Source organism: Arvicanthis niloticus, chromosome 2 (assembly GCF_011762505.2).
Source record: "Arvicanthis niloticus isolate mArvNil1 chromosome 2, mArvNil1.pat.X, whole genome shotgun sequence".
Classification (NCBI taxonomy): domain Eukaryota; kingdom Metazoa; phylum Chordata; class Mammalia; order Rodentia; family Muridae; genus Arvicanthis; species Arvicanthis niloticus.
In genome coordinates, this window is record NC_047659.1 from 83,154,783 (window position 1) to 83,181,418 (window position 26,636).

At 34.6% G+C, this 26,636-nt stretch overlaps 2 protein-coding genes across 2 annotated transcripts; both read left to right on the plus strand.

The window, feature by feature from the left end:
* The first annotated feature begins 11,291 nt into the window (after positions 1-11,291).
* On the plus strand, positions 11,292-14,672 carry LOC117704006 (olfactory receptor 4K3-like). Its single transcript, XM_034495947.2, has 2 exons — positions 11,292-11,410; positions 13,039-14,672. The coding sequence occupies exon 2, from the start codon at positions 13,092-13,094 to the stop codon at positions 14,007-14,009; it is 918 nt and encodes a 305-aa protein (XP_034351838.1). The 5' UTR covers positions 11,292-11,410; positions 13,039-13,091; the 3' UTR covers positions 14,010-14,672.
* Positions 14,673-24,306: 9,634 nt separating this feature from the next.
* On the plus strand, positions 24,307-25,499 carry LOC117703996 (olfactory receptor 4F21-like). Its single transcript, XM_034495932.2, has one exon. It carries the CDS (start codon positions 24,318-24,320, stop codon positions 25,251-25,253), a length of 936 nt encoding a protein of 311 aa, XP_034351823.1. The 5' UTR covers positions 24,307-24,317; the 3' UTR covers positions 25,254-25,499.
* Positions 25,500-26,636: the final 1,137 nt, after the last annotated feature.

A 26,636-nucleotide genomic window follows, 5' to 3' on the forward strand; every position in this document is an offset into this window, starting at 1 on the left:
AAAAGTCTGCATATAATTGAGAGCATACATTATTGTTTGTGCATGTGTGTTTCTGTGTCTGTGTATGTTTCTTCACATAGCAACATGCTCTCCACATTTAACATTGGCATTATATTGGAATTACATTCTTCTTTTTCAATTGATTCTAATTCAAATTCAAAAGAAGTGTTGGTTATAGAAAAAAATGTTGACCAAAAATTGGAGGGTCCTAGAAACTCAAAATTGTAAACCACAGAGTCACTTATTTGGTTGATTGATTTGAAGAGTAGATTTACACCTTCTGATAAGAAATGAAAAGGTATCACCCCATAATATTAAGATATATCTCTTTTGATCTTAATACTTTGTAGAGATAAGTGGACTAAGTAACATTAGGAAACTGAAGTGTAGTGATCAGGATTTAACATAAGAAGAAATGAAAAATAGCAATATAAAGGGGCTCATGTCTTCAGTAGTAGTATGCACAGGGTAAAGCAGGAGACTCAGAAGTTCAAGGCCTACATGGCCTTCAAAATAACCCATACATTGTAAATTATTTGAATGATAAAGAAAGAAAAAAAGCTGCTAAGATATTAAATTAAGTGGATAAAATGGGCTAATTTTTTGTTATTTCAAAAGCAGATATGTTAAATTTTGTTTTGTTTTGTTTCATTTTGTTTCGTTTGACTCTTAATACCAGGAGCCAACCTTACTCCATTTTAAGAGAATAGTTTTAGGTTTTGTTTTTCCTCAGCTATCAACTCCTGAGAAAGTAAGTGGCCAATGGTCACTGCACCCTAAGGAAAGTGGTTGCTGCGCCCTGAGCCAGACAAAAACATTGGGGTTGCAAAATATCTGCCTTGGCAGAATGCCCAGCTTCTGTGAAATCCCCCCAAACACATTACCCCCTTCCCTGCTTATATAAATTGCCTGAAAAAAAAAATACAGTTCAACAGACCTTGATCAGAAAACTTGACTTGGTCCTGTTCTTTGCAGCTCCTGTCCCTTTCATTCTCTCCCCCTTTCTCTTAGGGAACCCTGTCCAAGGTACCGTGGGTCAGGGCATCTTAAAGATGGATTTCTTTCTCCCATTCCTTTTCTTCTATGAGAAAGGTTTTTGTTACATTTCACAATAATGCTGTTCTTCACAAACTGAATATTTTGCCTGGTTTACAAGGTGTATGTTTTGTTTTTGTTTACATATGCTATTGTGGAGTCAGATTGAATATTTATATGAATAAATATTTACAACATTTTAAGAACTCAATAATATACATATGGAATATTTATTAATGAATTATATACATGTGGAAGTAAAGTATGATATCCAATGCACATGATAACACATAACTTCTACTGAAATATATTTCTGCAAAAGACACTATGCTTAGCATATTATCTCACTTAAACATCACACAATTTCCAGTGCTATAGTTTTAGATCCATTTTATCCTGGAGACACTTAGTTTTAGAGGGTTGAAGTATCAGAGTTAGTCTTTTATCCGTAGGTAAAGAATATAGTAATTCCTACTCCTAATTATCAAACTATGTTCTCAAAGAGCAAGCCATTAAATATACATGGTGAATTTTCCAAAGAGATACAGCAACTAAACCATATATAATTTCTCCTTTCTTTACACTATTAGCACAATGCCCTCTTTTTGCTGTGTTTTTGTTTTAAAATCTAGATAATTTTTGTGGTGCCAGGTGGGAGGTAGCAATATTGAAGATCATGAATTGGATAAATAGTAAGTTGGAGGCCAGCTATGGTTACAGAAAAGCCTGTCTCACATTTGTTATAGCAATATCTACAGATGTACCTTGCTCAGCCATCATTAGATAAGCTTCTTAATTAGATGGGAACAATCACAGAGGAAGATAACTGGACATTTTGTGGAAAGGTTGAACCATTGGAATACTCAGTTTTACAAGGGATGTCTTTATCAACCTCCTTTTCATGGCTTGGGAATCTATGTGAGACAGGAGGCAAAATGATTGTAAGAACCAAAAACATGGATGGTGTCAAGGAAACAGTGTTTTCTAAACACAGCAGAGCTGATACACTATGAACTCACAGAGACTGTGGCAGCACACATGGAGCCTGCACAGTTTCCTACTGGATGGGATTCTAGCATGCTACTGGGAGGTAGATAAGAGCTCTCATCCCTAGCCAAGAAACTGTCTCCAGTATAGGTCTGCCTGTAAAAGAAAAAAAATCATTTTTTCCCAAAGGGTATATATTAACCACAGTAAAGTATAGACTCAGTTTCCAGTCATATATAGCCAACACAAAATGTAGTAATGGTATTTTTGTATTATTTTTGTCTCATATTGCTTCATTTGGATAATTTTGTCATACTGCCTTTTGCTTTTTTGTCATAAACTACAGTTCTTGATTTTGATTTTTAAATTTCGTTGCGTGTTTCTTTTTCTTTTCATTTTTAACTTTTACTTAGATTTCTGTTTGTTTTTTTGTTTGTTTGTTTGTCTGTTTTCTAAAGGGAGAGATAAAGAAGAAATCTGTAATTGATTTGATAGGGAGTGTGAAGGTCATCTGCAAGGACTAAGAGTAAGTGAAACCATGATCAGAATAAATAGAATGAAAATAATATTAATAATGAAAAATAAAAACAGTTGCAAGCAAATAAACAAATAATTCAGACTCTTGACCTTTCTGCATGTTCTAATTAGTCCTTTTTCTCTAACTTCTTATTGCTAAGTCCATTATTATCTTTCTTTCTTTCAAGTATATTTTCATTCTTACAGATACTTTAAAAAATAATTATACTTCCCAATATCCTATGCAATAATCACTGTAAATCTCTTTTTTATTGACACTATTGCAGAATTTGATATTCTTTATTACCACCAGCCATCGAGGGGAAGTTACAAACTAACAGGTAATCTTCCTGAGATGATTCTGCTATTGACTGTAAAAATTAATGATAGATTTGCTTCTTTAGGCAAGGTTGAGGATATTACATTTGAGGAACTCATAGCTTTTCAGGTTGAGTTAGAGTACCCCAGCCTTCCTATAACAAATATTTATAACACACATAATTTTCTTTCTCCAAGAACCATGTAATTTTTTTATTATATGTCTGTATATAGTCCAGCTTATTTATTAAACTCGTTTTGCAAAAGTGGTTCAATAAACTTTTATAATAAATATGAAATCACAGTAAAAGGAAATGTGTTTTTAAATAAGACTTCAATGGGTACTGAGACTGGAATATATCTGCCACCATGAGCAGGAGCTGTATGAATGGAAATCCCCAGGTCAAGCTGGAAATGATGTATCTAAGTGTTGTGGGCCAAGCTGCCTCATGTTAGGCACCAAAAATGTTGTGATCCACTCTGCCCCACGCTTGGGAGCCAAGGACCGCTCTGTCAGTGTTGGAACCCGCACTGCCAAAAGTCTTGGGGGCTAAATTGTTAGAGCCTGCACTGCCCCAAGCTGCTCCAGTCAGTGGGTCAGGGTTCAGCAAGAGAGAGAGTGAGGATGGACTCGAGGAATGGAGATCAAACAGAGTGTGATTCGATCCCATTTATTCTTCAGTCTCTATTCTTAGTCCAAGTCCCAAGTCTTGAGTTCCTAGTCCCTAGTTCCTAGTACCAAGTCTCACATCCTAATCCCAGTCCTAAATTGCTAGTCTTTTTCCCAGTTCCAAGTTACTTCTTCCAAGTGTCTAATAATAGTTGCCTGTCTCGAGTCTCAAGTGCCTACTACCTGGGCCTAATACTTAATAATTTCTTCTGTCTGCCTCTTGCCTTTTATATGTCTCACTTCTAAGCCACGCCTCTAAGTCACACCCTTAAGTCACGCCCTTAGGTCTTATCTCTAAATCACACCTTAAGTCACACCCTTAAGTCTTGGCTCTAAATCACACCTTTAAGTCTCACACACCCAAGGGAAGATCCTGGGTATCTAAAACAAGATGTTATCAGAGTGTGCTCAGCTGTTGTATGTTATTGTAATCAAGTCTCTTTTCAGGGTATATGGCTCAAGATGGCTGCAAGGATGATAGCCGCCTTCTGTTGGCTCCCCACATCCAAGTAAGGGTCCTTTTACTGTCTGAGGTGTGTAGATGTGTCTATAATGGTAAATTATGAACAAAATACATAGATTGTTTCAATGTAATTCAGTTACAGAATAAAATGGGTCAAATGGAGAAGGGCTGTATTGGGGTTGAGGAGGAGAAGAAAGATTCTTCAGAGTCTTAGTGAGTGACAGCCTTTATAAAAGAAGTTGAGAACATGACCTCCTTTATTGAGAAGAGTATTGACAAACAAGTAAAGGTATGCATGCCCTTTGAACTGAGCAGTGGGGTATAAGTCCCAAGTATGTTGGCTGAAAAAATTCAATCAGTGCTACTATCAAGAAGGCTGGCTGCAAGCTGAGAGAAAGAGGAAAAGTGAAGGGTTTGTGGTTGCTTTAGGACAGATACAGATCACAGAATTAACATATTTCAGATTTTGACATGAAATATATGGTAATCTTCTCTCCACAAACTGAACAGCATCCATTCTGGAGTTGCTTATGATACATTTCTTCTGAAAATGATCTTTAGTTTGTTATTCTGTAAGCAATAGTACACATGGTTGTCTTCCTGCTTTAGGAAAAGGTCTTCTTTCTTTCAATGTTACTATGAATTTATTGTGTTACATAAAAATAAGTATATATTTTGTAGTTATTGCTCCATGGGAAGACATTATTTATATATCTATTGAACAAAGCTATTAGGTTCCATGCTATTTTGTTAAGTTGAAGACTTTCAATAATATTAAATGTGAGGCAAATTATATTCCTGCAAACAGTCTCACAGATTCTTATTATCAGTATAATATTGAAAGATTGTGGGATACATCTTTCTGTCTTTCTAGGGGTGTTATTCTTGATAACCCTCATGTTATATATTGTAAGACCCCAACCCTCCATCAGTGGTACTTATTTCAGGATGTCACCGAGTGAGACATTGAGATGCAGACAGTTTCAAAAGCAAGAGGTTTATTATCTGGCAAGTCGGGGTGGACCTTCAATTAGTCCATCAAGGCAAATGACTAGAAGGTGACCCTGAATGGCTATTACAAGCAGTTTTTATACTTTTTAGGGGCACAGGTTACATCAGCAAGATTACAGTTCAAACTTATTGGTTAAGCATATTGACCTTTAAATCTATTGACTAGCAAGCATGAGACACATTTGATCTCTACCTGGGACTTTCCAGAGGGTCAAGTGACTGTCAGTATACTCTGATAATTTTTTATTCAGGAATTTTCGTGTGGATGGAGAATGGAACTTGGCCTAACCTTGACCACAGGTGGGAGGGGGAAGCTGTAAGGAGAGTGTGGGACTGGAAAAAGCTTCTAAGGTCCTTCAATATGTAAATTTGTATGCATCTAGAATAAACAAATATTTACCAACATCCCAGTGACCATTCTGGGTAGCCCATTCAGCCAGTTTTTATGCAGTTTTCAGGGGTAGAATAGAGCAACATCCATTGGGCACAACATAATTGGCAGAAGAGTATGGCTTTTAAGCTGATTGCTCCCTAGGGAATAAGGTTTTCCTTATCTGTGGGGGCCAATGATTTGTCACCCCCTGTGGTCTTCCAGAGGAATGTAATCAGCCTCTCCCTTCCTGAGGGGAGGGGCGCCTATCCTATGTGCTCCATGACCTCTTTCTTCCAGGTGGGGAGGGGCCAGTGGAATTTTCCAAAGGCTCTGAACTGACCTCTTCACTGCTTGATACAGCGTTTCCAGTCTGCTTCTCTCTGTGCTCTGCTTTCTCTCTGGAGATCTCTGTCTATATTCTGCTTCCTTGCAGACTTAGAGATCTTAGAGATCTCTCTGTCCATGTCCTGTTTGCTTGTGTGTGTATCAGTTCTCTGTGCAGCTCTCTTTTTTTATTCTAAAAATGTCTCTGGATAGCTCATCCCCTGCAGAACACAGGTCCAGCCTTTTATTTTACATATAAATCCAGTCATTTACTCTAAGTTTCCTTTGATTATTTTATGAATCAGCATCCTCTGACTCCAGCCCTCTGATTCTTAGGAGACAGCAAGCATACATTTTTTTTCTTAACATTGCAAAAGAAGTCAGAAATTTGTCTACCTTTGTTAAGCAAAAAGGCTAAGCTACTTTGGCGGGGGGGGGGGGGGGGGGGGGGGGGGTTGGGGGGTTGTGCCCTGAAATTACCATTTCTGTTATACCTGGGTCTAATCTTGCTGTCACAAACTGACCTCAAACTCAGAAATCTGCCTGCCTTTGTTCCTTTAAATTCATAAGGCTCCTCATATAACTCATATTGCAACATTATTTTTTGCGTAGTTGAGAAAGTATATGTATTTAAACTCATGTATTTAGAGTTTTTTCCCATAGCCTTAAGAGTTGTCCTGAAGGTCTCAGTGTTTACCAGTTTGCTGAGACATAACACACCCTTGCTTTCTGGACTCCTGCTGTTTCTAATTATCATGGAGTCATTAATGTTAACAGGGACTACATTCCTTAGAGGAATGTAAAATATGAACATTATGTTGTATTTATAAAAAGATAAGAAGAAAAGGAATATGATTGGAGGATGTGTAGTCAGGTGTGGGGAAAGAGGGTGCCTCTGAGGGCCCATGCTGAGACATCCCTTCCCTTTGAAGTACCAGATACATAGATATAAAATATATAGAGTTTATTCAGGGCATGGGAAGGGGAGTTGAGAAGGTAGTAGAGTCAGAGAAAAGCAGTGAGAGAGAGAGAGAGAGAGAGAGAGAGAGAGAGAGAGAGAGAGAGAGAGAGAGGAGGAATAGAGGCTGACCATGAACATGTGGAGAGAGAGGGGGGAGGAGAATGGGGAAAGAGCCAGAGGACAGAGCAGGAGCAAGAAGGCAAGAACAAGAGAGAGTAGAGGGGGCAAGCATCCCTTTTTATAGTGAGTCAGGCATACCTGGCTGTTTCTAAGTAATTGTGAGGCAGAGCTTAGACACAATGCTAACACATTATTATACAAACAAGCCTTATACCCACAGCAGCCATCCATCCTCACTCCTGGAGGCTTACACTAGGGCCCTGTCCCATACCTGCTTTCCTTCCTTCCTTCCTTCCTTCCTTCCTTCCTTCCTTCCTTCTTTCCTTCCTTCCTTCCTTTCTTTTTTCCTTCCTTCTTTTCTTTGTCTTTCTTTTTTTTTCTTTTCTATTCATGCTTGATCCTATCCTAGGTCTCTGCATTATACAGTTTCTAGGTCCTGGATCTCCAGGTAGTGCAAACAGTGGGTTCCTTTCAGTAGCATGGGTCTTATAACCTGAACCTGTCATTGGTTTGTTACTCTCAAAGTTTTTGTACAATCATTACCTATAATATCTTGTATGTAAGTCAAAGGTTTTGTGGCTGGATTGGTGCTCTCCATTTCTTCCACTCCAAGTCTTCCTGGTTATAGGAGATGGTCAGTTAGACATCATATCCCACATTGCCAAGGAGTATTAGCTAGGGTAATCCTTGTAGATTCCTAGGAATAGATTCCCAAGATAGCTCCTAATTCCAGATGTCTTTCCTAGTATTCTCTCCCTCCATCCTTCCTTAACCTGATCTCTCCTGTTCCCTGTTCTCTTGGCCTTATCCAATTATGATATCTATTGTGTTTCCCCATTCAAAAGAAGATTCATGCATCACTCCATGAGTCAACCTTGTTACTTAGTTTCTCTGGGTCAGAAGATTGTAGCATTGTTATCTTTTACTTTACAGCTAATATTCACTTATAAGTGAACCGTGTTTATCTTTCTGGATCAGGTTACTTTACTCAGGATGATTTTTTTTTCCTAGTTTCATCCATTTGCCAGCAAATTTAATGAATTTTTAAACAGCTAGATAATACTTCGTTATGTAAATGTACCACATTCTCTTTATCCATTCTTTGCTAAAGGGAGATCTAGGTTTTTTCCATTTTTGGAATAAATAAATAAATAAATAAATAAAGCTGCTAGAAGCATAATTGAGCAAGAGTCCTTGTGGCCTGAAGGAACATCCTTTAGGCATACGCTCAGGAGAGGTATATCTGAGTCCTGAGGTAGACCAGTTACCAACTTTTTAGATGCTACTATATCATGGCTACAAGTTTGGAGGCCCACCAGCAATGAGCTACACATCCTCACCAGCATGAGCTGTCACTTGTGTTCTTGATCTTAGCCATTCTGAGAGCTGTAAGATGGAACCTCAGAGTAGTTTTGATTTGGATTTCCCCAATGATTAAGGATGTTGAACTTTTCTTTTAGTGCTTCTTGGTTGTTTGAGATTCCTCAGTTGAGAAGTCTCTGAGAATTTTATACCCTATTTTTAAATTGGATTATTTGTTTTGTGGATGTCTATAACTGTTTGGTTTTTCTATAACCTGCCAGTTTCCCAATGACACAAACCTATTTTTTTTTAATTATGAAAGTTTGGCCTTAGCTTGGCAAACCCTCAACTAGCTCATCTAACTAAACCTGGCCATCCAGCTCTGTCCCACCATGTGGCTTTTAGTTATCTTTCCTTCAGTCCTGGCACCAGTTTCTTTCTCCTATGTGGCTGGTGATATCTCCTGCCTCTGTCTCACTGGCAAATATCCCTCATCAGACTCTTTCCCAGAGTTCCTACCTCTCCCTGAAAGTTATATTTCACATTAATGCTATTCTTGACGGACTGAATATTTTGACTGGCTTACCTGGTGCATGTTTTATTTTTGGTTTGTCCAAGTTACTGTGAAGAGCAGATACACACACTGATTTCATTAAAAAACATTTAAATAATGACTCAATAATATAAACATGGACTTATTATTAATGCATTATTTACTGTAAAAAGTGTGTACATATGGAACCAAAATATGACAACCAATTCTAATGCCAAAATATAACTTCATATTTTTCTGCAAAAAAAGACACCATGCTTAGTACATTGGTTCACTTAAACATCACAAAATTTCCACTGCTTAACATGTAGATCCATGTTATAGATGGAGACACTAAATTTTAGAGATATGAAGTGTGAGGGTCTTATATCCATAGCTAAAGAATATAGTAATTCATATTTCTAATTATCAAACTATGTTCTCAAATGGTAGCCCATTAAATATGTGCTATAAATTTTTCAAAGAGATCCATCAATTAAATTTTATGTCATTTCTACTTCCCTTAAATTATTAATACAATCCCTTCTTTTTTTTCTTGTTTCCTTTTTGTTGTTACTGTTACTGTTTTAAAATCTAGATAGTTTCTGTGGTACTACATGGGAGGTGAGAACACTTGAAGATCTTGAATTTAAGGTCATTCTGGAATAAATAATGTGTTGCAGGCCAGCCTTAGTTACAGAAAAGCCTTTCTCAATTTTGCTATAACAATACCTAGAGATCCATACCTTGATCATCCATAATTAGAGAAGCTTCCTCTTAAAGTAGATGGGAGTAATCACAGGGAAGCTCACCTGGGCAATTCACAGAATGGTAGAAAAATTAAAACACTCAGATTTAATGGAATGTCTTCATCAACCTCCTTTCTTGATGGCTTGGGAATTTATGTGGAAGATGAGGCAAAATGACTATAAGAAGCAAAGACATGGATGACACCAAGGAAACAGTGCTTTCTAGATACAACATTATTACTGAATATGAGTCACATATGAATTACTGTTTCCTAACGAAATATGTTAAACATAAAACAAAAAGTGAAAGCAAGCAGCTTTTTGGAATTATATGTGAAGTTTATTATCAAGTCCAAGAGTCTAATTTAGGCAATTTTTTGAAAGATAATAACAAAACTCCAGTTATTAATTTCCAAATTACCTAACTGCCTCTAAAATTAAGGCAAAGAAGAGATATTATATATAGTAGTAACATAATTGAAATAAATGTAAAAAGTCTATGAGTCTATTAAACATGGAAAATGAGTTCAAAACACATATGATGTATACATTTTCTAAAATATTTGAAGCCATGAATAACATGAAAATAAAGAGATCTCAGAGTCAGGAACTTTTTAATTTCCAGATGGTTAATCCTTGAATTAACAGCAAACTTCCTAAAAAGTAGTGGATATGAAAAGTATGTGATGGAATGATACAAAACGGACAGCATGAAATTTGGAGAAATCGACAACAAGTTGCAGAGCAAAATACAGGATATATGCCTCATTTAGAATGTGCCACAAAGTTGTAACATTTAAACAATGACAATTTGCCAAAATATAAAGAAACATAAAGACTACTTTTTCAAAACACTTCAAATCTTATACCTTCTAGGAAACTTAATGTATGAAATGTCCAACTAACCACTTCTTCATCTTACCCAGCCTAAGCTAATAAGAATTAAATAAAAAATGATGATTTATTCTTCCCATGATGAGTTGCTTTTTCTTGAATAGGGCATATTTTATTTTTCTAATTAAAAATAGAATGTATTCAAGTTAACATATAGAAAAGGTTAATTTATACAAAAGTAATTTCTAATACATAATATAACACATCACTTTAAAATATTACATCTTTAAAGATTCCTTGAATTCCTGTCAACTAAGTTCGAACTGTGAAGAATGGAACTGTCTTAGTTTGTGTTTTATTGCTGTGAAGACACAATTTGTCTGCTCCTCACTTAGACACCATGTTTTTGCAAATAAGGTACGTTCTAAAGGATTCCAGCCAAAAAGATTAAATAAATGTGTGTACTAAGGGTATGGCTGCATCCCAAACAAATCACATGGATCTAGAAGGTCTCTGGATGTGATCTGAGTGTCCATATTGCTGGATTAAAATTTCTTTACAGAAATATGTATATATGGATGCAATAACAATTAATGGAAAGAGAGGCCATAGAATTGAAGGAGAGCATGGAGCATTACCTGTGAGGGTTCGGAGGTTATTACAATGGTAACAAAAATGTGATTGAATGTAATTAATAAGTATACTTTTAACAATAATAGACTTATAAAATAAATGATTATGAAAATATTTGGGTATGTGATTACTTTTTTCAAAAACTATCCTTCATATATAACAATATTTCTTTAAAAACCTGCATGCATAGTTAAAAATAAATTAGTTTAAAAAATTATGAAATAAAAATCATATTTAATGAAATAGATTTTACTCATAAATTACAAAATATTTATATAATGAAGGGAATAATCTTTTTTATTGTTAATCTCTCTTATTTATCTTATCAAGAGATGTTGTGGACTAGGGATCCCAAAGGAATATGAAAGCAGAAGGGTTTCTAACTACATGGTTCTATTTAATATGCATAATGGGAAACTTTCCAGGCAGATATGACTGTTGTCAGTGTATATAAGCCACACTAAGAAAAACCACTCAGCACAACTGGTCAAAGCAGAAACCACAATGTAATTCTCCCATAAATTCAGATTTACGGGAGAATTACAGGAAACATCATCCAAAAGGGAGGACGTGTTTTACAAGGTGATTCTTGTGAATACATCACAAACTAATCGTGCTTTAATTTTTCATCACAATTACTCAGTTAAAGTTTGTTTGTTTGTTTGTCTTAGTAGCACATTATTTTATTACTTCATTGATGATTTTTACAGTGAGTCTTGCATTTGTATTTAATTGTTTTCTTTGACAAATATATGGTAGAAATTTCCCTTCCAAATAATCCTTGAGGCTTTGGATACTTAAAGTAGTTTATATGTTCACATCTAATGATCTCTTACTGTAAGCTTAAAAGTTCCAAGTTTCTCAACTTGAACAGATATCATACTCACAGGCCACTAAACTTATTCTGTTATCTGATTATCTTTATATTATTACATGCACTATTTTCTCAAGATACAGACAATATAGTATAGTTAATAAAGATGGGAAGGAGATGAGAGTGGCTGTGTTTAGAATAATCATAGTTCTCTAAGAATTCAACAACGAGAAAAAATACTTGTGAAATGCCATTCATATTCAAAGCATTACATTTGTTTATTTTGAATACAATGAAGTTAACTTTTATGTAAACCTGATAATTTTTATTAATGAAACTGCTCATTTGTATTTATTCATACATATATTTAAATGACCAAGTGCCTTGTTTTACAAATATCATTAATTTTCTTAGATTACTGAAAATCAACATTCCTATTATAACATTTATTTCACAATCTGGAGTGATATTGGGGACTTAGAGTCAGAAAGGCCTCATTTTACATTACAGTTTTACTACTTTATAGAGTAGATTGCCCCAGAAAATAAATACACATTGTTATTAACAAAATATGATGTTTTTAAAAATTCTTAACACAGAAATTGAAAATATCCCCTAATTTTGTGACATTTTTGTCTTCCAATTTTAAACTTAAATATAGTATTAAAAAGTACAGAAATTAAGAACAGGAAAAAATTTATGAGAAATAAATGGAGGGACAATGTTAAAGAAAGAAAAAAAAGAACTGAGACATAAGTGTAGAGAGAATTTTATGAATACTTGATATCTTACCATTTAGAATTAAATAGCATCCCTCGTGTCTAGGAATATATGACTGCTCAGAGATATACCCAAATGGCTAAGTCCATAGTTCAAGGAAGGGCATAATGCTAACAATGAGTTTTAGCATGAGGGTTCTCAAATTATTTGATGAACCATTTTTTATCACTCATTTTAATAGACTTCATTAAATTCTGCCCACTTAGATTTAGTAAAAAATATATTTGTTCCTGAGGATTTTGTGCTTATGTCTAAAATGTGTCAATAGACTGTCATTCAGAGATTATGATTGTCAAATATAGAGGCCCTAATATTAACTAACATATTCATTGAAGAAAATTATTTCTGACTCCATATAGAACAGGTAGTTTTAAGTGTTGTAAAACATAAAAAAACATTTTTCTTATTATTGTTTTTAAATGACATATTCATTTCTATACTTATACATACTGTCTTTCAGATATTTATTTTCTTTCATTTAGGAACATTTTCTGATTAAAAAAAGTATAGCAACATAGAAAAATTATTTTGAACTTGAGTGAATAAAATGCTAAGACATAATTTGTATTTTTGTCTGTTTATATGACCAAACATTAAGTTATTGTTTCTATTTCAGGAATTGTTACTTCAGCTCTGTGTCTCTCAACCTATTAGAACACCTTGTAGTAAATGGAACAAACAAACAAGACTGCGGTGTCTGAGTTTATTTTTCAGGGACTCTGTGCTTCAAAAGAACTACAAATCTTCCTCCTACTGCCATTTTCCATCCTCTACCTGATGACTGTGTTAGGCAACCTCTTTGTTGTGATATTGATCATCATTGATCATCATCTCCATTCTCCCATGTACTTTCTGTTAGCTAATCTCTCATTTATTGACTTCTGCCTTTCCTCAGTAACCACCCCAAAACTGATAACTGACCTTCTAAAAGACAATAAAACCATTTCCTTTGGGGGCTGCATGAGCCAGATCCTCTGTGTGCACTTCTTTGGAGGAGGTGAGATGGTACTTCTTGTAACAATGGCCTATGACAGATATGTGGCCATCTGCCGGCCACTCCACTACAGCAGCATCATGGACAGACAGAAGTGTATCTGGCTTGTTCTGATATCATGGATCATTGGCTTTGTACATGCCATGAGTCAACTGATCCTGATTTTGGAACTACCTTTCTGTGGACCTAGAGTGATAGATAGCTTTTTCTGTGATATTCCTTTGGTGATGAAATTAGCCTGTGTGAATACTGATACTCTGGGAATCCTAATAAATGCTGACAGTGGTGCTTTAGCAACAACTTGTTTCATCCTCTTGCTCATATCTTATAGTTACATTCTATTAACTGTTCAACTTCACTCTAAAGATGGCTCATCAAAGGCACTATCTACATGCACATCCCATATCATAGTGGTTCTGCTGTTCTTTGGGCCAGTCATTTTCATCTATCTGTGGCCAGTTAGCATCACTTGGGTTGACAAGTTTCTGGCTGTGTTTTACTCAGTCATCACACCTCTGCTTAATCCAGCCATCTATACACTAAGAAATAAAGATATTAAGAATGCCATAAAGAAGCTGATAAAACACATATGAACGTCTTATGAAATTAGAATTTATTTTTATACAACATTTTATCCACATTTGTAGTGGAAACTAAATTACATAATGACTCATTTTGAGAATCTATGAATTATAATTAGTATATGGTTATAAAAATTACCATTAGAAAAAATGCATTCAAAATTATAATTGTTTTATCACTTAGAATGAATAACTCTGCATAGTATACCTGTATATATTGATGATTAGCAGATGTTAATAATGTTCCAAAGATAATGATCATGTTACTACATATTTTCTGTGTTCTCAATATTGTGAAATTCAATTTAATCAGAATTTAAAATATAGTCCTTGAATTTCTTCTCAATATTACCATCCTTTAAAATATGATATTATATGCCAAAATACCATTCTTGATTCTATTTTTTCCACTAAAGATATTGAAGATATTTGTGACATCTACATCCTCTTAGAAACAAATATCCAAAAGAAATCAAGTCATAATGCCAGTTGGCTCATATTGACCTAATCTCTGTCAGTTTTCAAGTATTAACCATTCATATGAATTCTGAAGTTTTTATTTCATTCTTTAACAGAAAAGACAACTTGTTTATAATCTTTTAACATACTTTTCTCAGTTCAAAAATTATTTGTATGATTGATTTTTATATTATATAATGAAATATCATAACTGCCAAGGCCAGTTAGGTAAATATTATATGCTCTTAATAATATGATATGCATAATATTTCATATTATATATTGATATAGTTTGTCATTTGCTGAATAAAATTATATGTATACATGTTTACAATACTTTGAGTTTTAGTTTATTACTAAATAGACATGAGAACTATAATTTCTTGAATATCATGTCCTAATATTTTATGGACTAATAGTTAAAATCAATCTGTATATATATATATATATATATATATATTAATAAGTTAAAGAGGTTACTATAACAAAAATTATCTATAAAAAAACACATACTTGTTTTTCTGAAATAATATGATTAAAAGTAGGTATGACTCATGTCTGTCCACATAACTTGCATACATATGTGTAGTTTTTGGTGTCTTTTTCAGAAAAAAATAATGTCCATTGTATTTATAGATTCAACTATCAACACTTTTACATCACCATATTTTTATTAAATATGTTCTTTAACAATATCTGCAATTGCTGTTTGCATCTTATTTTTGTCTTTCCTCCCACTACTATTTTCTCTTTCCCCAGACACACACACATACATGAGGCTCTTTGTACATTATGCATTTTTGTTTTGTATGTACATTTGTTTTTATTTTTATCAGTAGCTCACAGTTCAGCAAGAAGTTGTTGAAGTACATAGGAAATCTCTGATCTGTGATTGACTGCTAGCTATTTTATTGTGCAGAGCCATGACAGAAAGCCTTGAGATCATGACTGCATTAATTGTGTCATGCTCACAAGATTCTACTTCACAGGTCTTGCTTTCTTTTTGTCCTCTTCCACATTCCTTCTCAGAATTATTTTAAAAGTGATTTTAAATCTACAGACTGTTTGTCCTCCTCTCCCACCGGCATAATGAAGCAACAGAGCACTTTGAGGGTGCCTTGCTAAACTACATAATTATATTCTAAAATGACCGCTTATTGCCTGTGTAGTTTCTAAGTGTTAGTTGAAAACGTTTATTGCTGGACAAATCACGCCAAGCGAGCATATTTCTCACATGAGAGGTCCTTTATTGAGAGAGGAGAAAAAAGAGAGCAAGAGAAAAGAAAAATATGGGTTAGGGTTCCTGTCTTCTATCTGGTCCGTGACACAGGTAGCACAAGTGGTGACTCGCACAGGTGTTGCAGGTGAAGCATGTACATTGAGTATGGGGCGGTTGCCACGGCAACAGATACAGGAGGGTCTTTGTCACATACAGGTGACATCATCACTGGATGCAGAGCCTGGGTGTATTCTGATGCTAATACCAAGGGTATAAATTTTACTTAAATTTTAGCAATTCACTAATACTACTTGTGTGAAATGTGTGTATCAAAAAGAAGCATAGTGGAGGTGTGTGAGATGGCTCAGCACATAAAGGAGCTTCTTGGCAAACAAGAGAGCATGAGTTCCAAACCCAAAATCACCATAGTAAAAGGAGAATAACAACTCCGGTAAGTTTTGATCTAACATCCACAAGTATTCCTACATATGAACACAAAGAATGTTTAAATAAATAAATAAATACATAAATGTTTAAAAAGGAATAATCACAATGGAAGCTTTAAAATAATTTTAGTTTGTATTGTAATAGAAGCATAAACAATAAATAAAAATCATGAAATACAGTGACAATCATACTTTGAGAAATGTGTATGTGTGTAAAATATAAAATTCATATCAATGAACAAAGCATCACACATTAAAATTAAAGAAAGAAAACAAATTTAGATTTTAAAGAGATTTTTTATTCTGACATTCAGAGTCAATAACAATGAGGCTAAGTATTCCAAATAAACTAATTCATAACATAGTAGTAAGATTAATAAAGGATAAAAGGCACAAATAATCAAATCTTAGAATAGAGTACTTAAAAATACTATCATTCATACAAGTATTTATTAAACATATATATATATATATATCCAGTAAATTTACATTTTATTTGAAATTTAAAAAAGCCTACTAAAATGAAAATATTAATGCAAAAAGTCTTTAATCTTTTAAAAATATAACTAATTTTATGTGTATGTCTGAGTATATATCAGTGTACCATGTGTGTGCAGGAACACAAGGATGGCAAAAGAGACATTGGACCCCTGGAGCTAGAACACATAAAACTAGACCTGTCTTTTCAAAAATCAAGAAGTGCTTGGTCCTGTGTAGGCTCAATGCCCCAGTGTAGGGAATGCCAGGGTGGTGAGGTGAGATTCGGTGGATAGGGTCGGGGAGGGAGGATGGGATAGAGGGTTTCCAAAGAGGAAACTGGAAAAGGGGATATATTTGAAATGTAAATAAAATATACAAAAATAATATAAAGGATAGAAGGGAAAAGAAAGAAGTGCTTTTAGCTACTAAGTCATATCTCCATATCTATCTTAAGTGCACGTTCATTGAACTCTTATAGTATATAGTAATCACGTTCATTCTAGTTGTTACCCACTTAATTCTCCTTTTCTTTACCCACTGGTGATTTTCTTCTTTCCAGATGCTCCTTCTAGTTTCATTTATAAAAAATATTTTAAAATGTTTGTTCTCCTAAGCCACTGTCATTTCATTTACCATGATCCATATTTTTATTCCCATGATGTTAGATGTTTTGAATAGGTTAAAATATACTCTCAAAATTTCAATACATTTCTCTCATATATTTTTTTGTTTTGTGGTGTCATTGATTTTTTACTGAGTTGGTTTTTTGTTCTATTTTTATTTTGTATTGTTTTTGTTTGTTTCTTGGTACTAAAGATTAAAGCCAAAGTCTCATGCATGCTAGGGAAGCTCCCCAACACTCAGCTACATATTCTCTGCCAATTATTTTTATTTTGAAATAGACTCTTATTAAGTCACTCGGGTTGTCTTTGACTTTCTGTGGAGAGCCACGCCGGGCTTACGAATAATCTAATCGCTATTGCAGGATGGCGCCCACATCCACTGATGATCTTGGCGGATAGGTTCCGTGCGCAGGCGCAAAGGCTAGGAGCCCGCCAAACTCACGACCCAACCCCGGGGCATTATATGAGTAAGGAGTGAGCAGCCAATCAAGTATGTACACGCCGCCTTAAGGGCTATTTAAGCGGGCACCGTTTGGGGTTTTTTGTCTACCTTTTCATGATACAATAAATGCTTGCTGCAGAAGGATCCAGTATCTGCATGTGTTCTTGCTGGCGAGACGCTCCCGCGGGTCGCTGGTCGCAACTTTCCAATTTTCCCACTGCACCATCCCAGGGACATAGAATTACGGGTCTGCATTTTGAGGCTAAGTCAGTTAGATATGTGTTTGCCAAATGCCTAACCATTCAACTTAACTTCTCTCAAAAATATCAATGGCATTCATCACAGTATTGGAGGTAGGGGGAACATCTCTAGAAATTTCCAGAGAACTGACATGGGCTAGACTCCAGGAAGTCTACTAGGCTAACTCTGAGACTCCTAGAAGGGGGTGGGGGGATATGGAGCCATCTCCTGTAGCTACGCATGACCTAGTGGAGGGATAAGAACACCAATCCCCCACAAATCCTTCAGCCCAAAATAGGTCCTACCTACAAGATGAATAGGGACAAAGACAGAGAAGAGGTTGAGAGAATAGCCAATCAGTAAATGGTTCAATTTGAGACCCATTCCATGCTCAAACACCAATCCTTGATATTATTAGTGATACTCTGTTATGCTTGCTACTCTGTTATGATTACAGACAGGTGTCTAGCATAACCATCCTCTGAGAGGCACCACCAAGAATCTATCTGAAACAGATACAGAAGACCCACACCCAAACATTGTATTAAGCTCAGAGGGACTTATGGAAGAGTTTGAGAAAGGATTAAGAGACCCTGAAGAGATAGGAACTCCACAAGAAGCCCAACAGAGTCAACTGACCTGGACCCTTGAGGGCTCTCAGAGACTGAACCGTGAATCAACAAGTATACATGGACTGGACCTAAAGTCCCCCACACATACGTAGCAGATGTGCAGCTCAGTCTCCATGTGGGTCCCCTGACAACTACAACAGGGCTGTTCCAAAAGCTATTACCTCTCTGTGGATCAAGTTCCTCTAACTGGGCATCCTTGTCTTGCCTCAGTGGGCGAGGATACCTCTAGTCCCAAAAAACTTGATATGCCATGGTGAGGTGATATCCAGGGAGGTCTTCACCCTCTCAAAGAAAGGAATGAAAAATGGGGAAGAAATTGTGAGGTGGGCAGGAAGAGGTGTGGCAGTGATCGTGATGTAAAATAAATAAATAACTAAAACACAAATCAAGGAAGAATTATTATCCTATAGTGGGCAAAATTATAAAACCTGAAACAAAATTTAAATGACTTTGAAACTGTTTGTGTATATTAAGAAGTCTGTGGATAAAATTATTTGTGGTATTTGTTGAAAGCATGAAAAGAACTAAAATAATATAAAGAAGAAAATATATAAAGCTTATGAGAAAACTAGAAAAATATAGTTTCTTTTTCCTTGAAAAATAAAGTTTTATTTAACCACAGTGTTTTAATGCAAATATTAACATTTCTAAATTATTGATCTAAGAAACATCATTTCTACTGTCTTTGTTAAAATATTTAGAGATATCTCTATGTCCATTTTACATTTCTTTTTTCTTCTTTTTTCAGGTTTGATAATATAATTACATTTCTTCCTTCCCTTTCCTACCTCTAAACTCTCCCAAATTAGCCACCCCCACCACTCTCCTTTGAATTTATGGCCTCTTTTTTCCACAAATTGTTATGGCATGAACATATGTATGTACATATATTTCCTAAATACTGTCTGCTCAGTCCATATAATGTTACTTATATGTGTGTTATCAGAGCTGACCATTTGGCTCTGGACAATCAATGGGTGTGCTCTTCCTTGGGAAGAACACCTCTCCCACTCTCAGCTCTCCTCAGTTGCTTATAGTTCTTTGTGTATGGATGAGGCTTCCTGGGCTTTTCATCATCCACTTTGGCATGTCCATTGGTATTATCCTTGTTTGTCTCACATTTAGGCAGTCATGTTGGTAAGACTTTATGTGTGCCAGAGGATCAGAGAGTTTGTTGTAAGATTGTATATTCTACTGATGTCAGAATCTTCAACTTGTGTTCTGGCTTGTATTGCTGTATTAAACAATGGATGCTGTATCGGTATTTCTTCAATTTTGTATCCCTCAATTCTGTATCCATTCTTTTTCTATCATGTGTTTATATTTAGCTTAAAGTAGTATATTTATGATAATAATTTTGCTTGTGTGCGTGTGAGTGTGTGTGTGTATGAGCACACGCAATTGCACACAAACAGAAACACACACACACACTCACGCACATAGTTGTTCTACTTGTTTACTTTTTCTGTACCAATTTTTGTCTTGAACTTTCATTCATCTATGCAAACCAATTGCATACATGACAATATATTATTCTCAAATCCTTTATATTTCTAATATCTTGTAAACCACTTATTTTCAACCTTTTACCATGAGAGCTGGTTAATATATTTGCCAGAAAAAAATAGTTTTTCTTTTTGAGCCAAAGTGTTCTGATAAACTGAATACCAATGTTTGTAGGCAAATAGATCCACTCTAAATTTAGTGTTTCTATTGTCTCATCACACAGCAATGAACAATGTCTTCAAACAAAACAAACAAACAAAAAAAAAAAAAAAACCAAAACAACAATAACAACAAAACAACCTCAAGCAATAGCTTTCCCTGTGATGGGATTCAAAGCAAACCATCAAAGAGGCCAAAATAAGGATTTATAGGACAGTGAAAACTCGTGTGGCCATACACAGTAAAGGGACAGCTAAGAGTACACTATTTTACTTGGTTTCTACTTATTTCTATATGATTTTTTGGAATTGGATATAAACATAATTTAATAGATATAAAACAGGTATTATCAATGATTTTAATAAGTTCAATACTTCAATGTACATCAAACCTCAAAGTTAAGAAAATATTATCATAGACACAGTGTGTCTCATCAAATAGAACAGTCTATTTGTCAACAACCAATTCTGCATCTGTTAATAGTTGGCTCTTGGGAAGAAGAATATTTATGTAAGGCATTGTTTCTATAGAAAATCAATAATGATGTAGGTATTGAACTTTAAGCCCAGTTGTATTAATTGGTTAAATTCCTGGTAATAAATACCCATGTGCCTTTAGCTGTAATGTTGAGTGATGAATTAGAGAAAGAGTAAGTCTCCCTGTGTTTCTCATCCCTAGAAGATGCTGAGGGAAGAATTTATGCTTACACAAGTAGGGTGAGCACTATTTTCTAGCCCTCTGGTTTCAGATCGCATGCCCCACACCTTGTTTTGTGCTTTTTTTCTTCACACTTTACTTTTTTTCATCCTTAGGTTTTAATCTCACCTTAACTCACTCAAGTTTATTTGTAAATTTTGGATTCTTTCCTCACAGCTGAAACTAAGTAGAAATAAACTCAAATCGGCTTCAAAGCAATAATATTTTAAAATAGTATATTTAGTATTTAGAACTTTCTGCTTTCTCTCTAAAAAATAAAGGATCATACAAATATAAAAACAATGCCTGTCTGTATCTTCACTATATAATAGCAATTCAACTATTCCTTCCAATCTGAAAAGGTATAGAATATTTTCCTATAAACTACTGAATGTTTATAATGAAAAAATATTTAGTACTTATGCCATAACATTATATTGTGGTAGATGTTGGTAATTCCTCATATATATATTATTACATATTATAATATATAATTATATATTATACTATATATAGTAATATTATATATAGTATAATAAATATAATATATTTATATTCCTTTTTGTGTATTAACTTGATACATTTTGAATTTGAAAAAATACTATACTTAACCTATAAAAAAGTACTATACTTAACCTATAGAAAAACTCATATTGTTAAGAATAAACTGAAATTATTATTTCATCCCCAAACCAGAAGTTGCAAAGATGACTTAGTGGGTAGAGGAGCTTTTCAAAAATCAAGTTTCTAGATTTGTATGTGATTAGAAATATGTTTTGAAAAGTAGACAATTGGTATCTATTTCTTTATATTTTGGTAAAATCATCCTTGCTTAAATAGAGCCAGTCAGTGGCACTTCTTAAACAATAATAGTTTTCTGACCTACCTCTCATTATTTATTTCTCCAAATTTCATGCATTCCATTTTGGGTTAGTCCATCATATTTACACTACTTTTCAGGAATTATGCAGTTAATCCATAGTCTTCTGGGAATTAATAAATTCATAAGTCTGAACTTGCTTTATTCTATTACAATGGTTTGGTTTACCATTTTAAACAGGATTGATTTCAAATGTATCAGAAAATATTTTAATATAATGTATAGTCTGTCTATGTACTTTTTATGTCTATTGTATATTTCTGACTTAAATTAGTTTAAATATTCTTATTGAATATTATAGTAATTCTTTGTCCTAATTTTAAAGGCAGATATGTAATTTGGCAATCGATTACTGAAATTTTGGTTCTTTGCTTAAAATAGCATTCCCTGAATTAGATTCTGGTCTACTTCATACATATACTGCTAATACATAGCTCTAACAAGCTTTCTTTACTCTTTTAACTTCATATTTTACTGAAAATCAGAAGTTGACAACTTAGAAATTCCATTCAAATCATTTTGAATATATTATTTATAAATGCTTCCTTTTATTTTTTGTAAATCTATAAGTCAGTTTAAAAATTAGTAATTCATGTGTTATATTCATTTGCTATTATAGGTGGGTTAAAATCCTCTGAAATATTCTGCTGTTTCATCAAAATTGTATACAATATCTTGCAGAACTTCAAGAAGTACTTAAGAAATACACCCAAGAATTAAGTTGGAAAATCACATTGACAGCATGATCTCCAAACAGAAAGCTCCACAAATACCCTGTAGATTAGCATAAACACAAAAAGGGGACAACAGTATCATTCATTGTGGTCAAGATTAAGAAACTTGAGAAGTAGAAACAAAAATTTAAAAAAAGTAGTGATTTAGAGGAGGGTTCTAATTTGGGAATTATTAGAAAGTAAATTTATAAAAAAGCATAGCAACAGTTTTAAAAATCTGGTTCTGATATAAAATAAAAGTTGTTTCACTTAAAATTAATACCCCTCTGTTCACATCCTGAGGTAATAGAATTTATGTTCATTAAAAAAAAAATTGGAAGGGCACATAGCTGATAGATGTCAAAGGCCACAGGTAGAAACATATAGAAATAAGAACATGATTGAGAGCATGAAATTATGCAGTAATGCCAAGAAAACTAAGATTAATATAACTATTGCATAGGATATTGAGATTTATAATTATTTTCTCTAACGTAATGTAAAGAAGTGGCAGTATCATAGTAGAATGAATAAACTTGGTCAAGGTCTTACAAAGGAGGAGTTGGAGATAAAGAACTAGTTGAATTCCAGAGCCTTATTTATTTATTGATTTATTTATTTATTTATTTATTTATTTATTTATTTATGTGTTTGTTCACTTGCTTTGCATTTTGACACAAGGTCCCCTGAAGCCAATTCTGGCCTCAAGCTCGTCATCTGTCCCTGAATTACATTAAATTGGTGATCATCTTCTGTTGCTCACACCCAATTGCTACCACCCCAGCATCTAGATTTTTTTTTAAAAAGCAATAATAAAAAAAGAATTCACTATGTTTGTAGTTTAAGGAAAATAAAAATATAAACTAAATATAGTTTAGTCAATTGATTATATGCCTGAAAAAGATCCATAGCATGTGATTGAAGGGACTGCCCTTGAAGAACACAGTGTGATAATTAGAAACATAGATTATCATTTAGTTAGGAATTCAAGTCCTAACTTTCACACTTTATCCTTCTAAAATTCACGCTCTCTCTCCATGTATAAAATGGATTTAACAAAAACAGCTCTGGGAATTGTGTGAAATTTAAGTAAGATAATCTACTGAACATAGAGCATTTTGCAGAATAGTTGTTTAATTAAAGTCATTTGTAAGCATTATATGTATAAGCATTGATTATCATTTTTACTTTCATATGCATATTCTATCTTTGTAAGAAAGGAATTACTCGACACCTGTATTATTAGGAATAAATATTTAAATGTTGCGAATGACCTTAATCTGTATATCTGACCTCAGAAACTTGTACACACAAATCAAAACACATGCCAGGTACACTGGTTGAATTGTTCAGTTAGTCAAGAAAATAATGATGTCCACAAAGGAGTAAGAAATACAGCAAAAGCATTAATGTGAAAATACCATTTTCACATTCTGATTAAAAACAAAAAACAAAAAAGTAGCCCATTTGCATCCATTTACTACCTAGCACCTTCCTTTTCTTCATATATTTAATAATATACTGCCATTACATGAAACCATTTTATATCTCAGGAGCCTTGAACACCTGATTCTCCTGCCTCAGCAACAAAGACACTGGAACTAAAGAAATATACTGCCTTATACTGACAGTTTCCATCTCTTCTTGAGTGATCTAATCACTATTCTTCCTTTTCCTACTTTTATTCCTGTATTTCTGACTCTGATACATACAACAAACAAAACAGAGAGTTATAATCAATGGACATGCACTATACTATATCCGATGACAACTTTATCATTTTCTATCAACAGGTCCATTGAAATCTTCTCCTCTGTTCTAGTCAATGGATCAAATAAATGAAACTGTAGTTTTTGAATTTGTGCTTCTGGGATTCTCCAGTTCTTGGAAAAGTACAATTTTTCTCATGTCCACCTTCTCTTTGCTGTATGTAAGCATCATTCTGGGAAACCTTTTCATTGTCTTTTTGGTAATTACTGACTCCCATTTACAGTCTCCCATGTATTTTCTTCTGGCCAATCTGTCCCTCATTGATATTGGACTTTCCTCTACCACAGTTCCCAAGATGATCTCAGATCTTCTGAAAGAACTCAAAGTAATTTCTTTCCGCAATTGCATGACTCAGATATGCTCCATCCACATTATGGGAGGAGTGGAGATGGTGCTGCTCATAGCCATGGCATTTGACAGGTACACGGCCATCTGCAAACCTCTACACTACTTGAACATCATGAGCCCTAGAATATGCATTGCATTTGTAATTGCTGGCTGGGTCACTGGAGTGGTCCATGCCCTGTCACAGTTCCTTTTTGTTGTAAACCTGTCCTTTTGTGGTCCTAACAAAGTGGACAGCTTTTACTGTGACTTCCCAAGAATCATACGACTCGCTTGCACTGATGGAGACAAGTTTGAATTTGTTGTTGCTGCCAACAGTGGCTTCATGAGCATGGGGACCTTCTTCTTGCTTCTACTCTCCTATGTCTTCATTTTGGTCACAGTCTGGCAAAGGTCTTCAGGGGACTTGTCAAAGGCACTTGTCACTCTGTCAGCTCACATCACTGTGGTTGTTCTGTTTTTTACTCCATGCATGTTTCTCTATGTGTGGCCTTTCCCCACATCATCGATTGACAAATACCTGTTCATTGTTGACTTTGCTGTCACCCCTGCTCTTAATCCTGTCATCTATACATTAAGGAACAAAGATATGAAAGAAGCCATAAAAAAGCTGAGCAAGAAGAGATGTTATGTCAGAATTTTCTGATCAGATCTGTCATTAGAGTTTATTTATGACTACAGACACCTGTATTTTCCTGACTATTTTACATCTTCAGTTAACATGTTGTTCAGGCCAGACTCAGCATTAAATCTACCTCACTGAATAAATATATATTATTTTTGCAAACTACTTACTAACAGATTTTATAACTGTGAGAAACAGAAAACGTATCACAGCATGAGTTAGATATTATAAAAAGATAGTGGCTCTGTTAAGGAATAATATTTTATACTTTAGATCATAATCATTTTGACATAATAAATAATATAATGACATTCCTTTGGTTTTCCATGTGCTTCACAAAATATAACTTGTTCATTTATTCTGGCAAATGTCACATGCAACCATTAAATATACAGAAGCAGTAGCTCTACTTAGTAGCTTACCTCAAAGCCCCTCCAAACAAAACCTAAGACACAAAGTGATTACAGATACTGTGTTTGGAAACTGATGATTAGTGGCATAAAGAAGAAAGAAAAGAAAACAGAAAACTGAAGCATTATGGTAATACACATAACTAGGTTCCAAGCACAAGGAAGACAAGAAAAGAGAACACTATTATTAATGAAAAAACATTATGAAGATTGCTCAATGATTCTTAAACAAGATAAGCAAATGATGACTCAGAAACTCTGTTATTTATGTGTGTAGTCAATATGTCAAATAGGTATCTACACACACACACACACACACACACACACACACACACACACACACACACACACTTATTGAATTTCTATTCACAATAGCCAAAAATTGATACTACCTAAGTATCCATCAAGTAATGAATGAATGGATATACCAAATGTGATCACATGCAAAATGGAATATTACTATTTCATAACAGTAAGTACAAATTCTCATTCATGTAAAGGTAGATAAAACTGGAAATTGTATGTAGAATAAACCAGTTATGGTAAAACAAGTTACATGTGATTTTATGCATATATGAAACTTTTATTTTTTTATTATTTTTAATACTTTTTACAATCCAGTTGTTATCCCCCTCCAGGTCCACTCTCCAACAGTGCCTCATTTCATTCCTCTTCTCCTATCTCCAAGAGCTTGTTCCCACTGCTCCCCACCCCCCACCCCCACCAGAACCCCCTCCCTGGAGCCTCAAGTCTCTAAAGGGTTAGGTGCTGCTTCTCTCACTGAGCCCAGATCAAGCAGTCCTCTGTTGTATGAGTGTCAGGCGCCTCATATCAGCTAGTGTATGTTGCCTGGTTAGTGGTTCAGTGTCTCAGAGATATCGAGGGTCCAGGTTAGTTGGGACTGCTGGTCTTCCTATGGGGTTGCCCTCCTCCTCAACTTTTTCCAGCCATTTCCTAATTAAACCACAGAGGTCTCCAGCTTCTGTCCATTAGT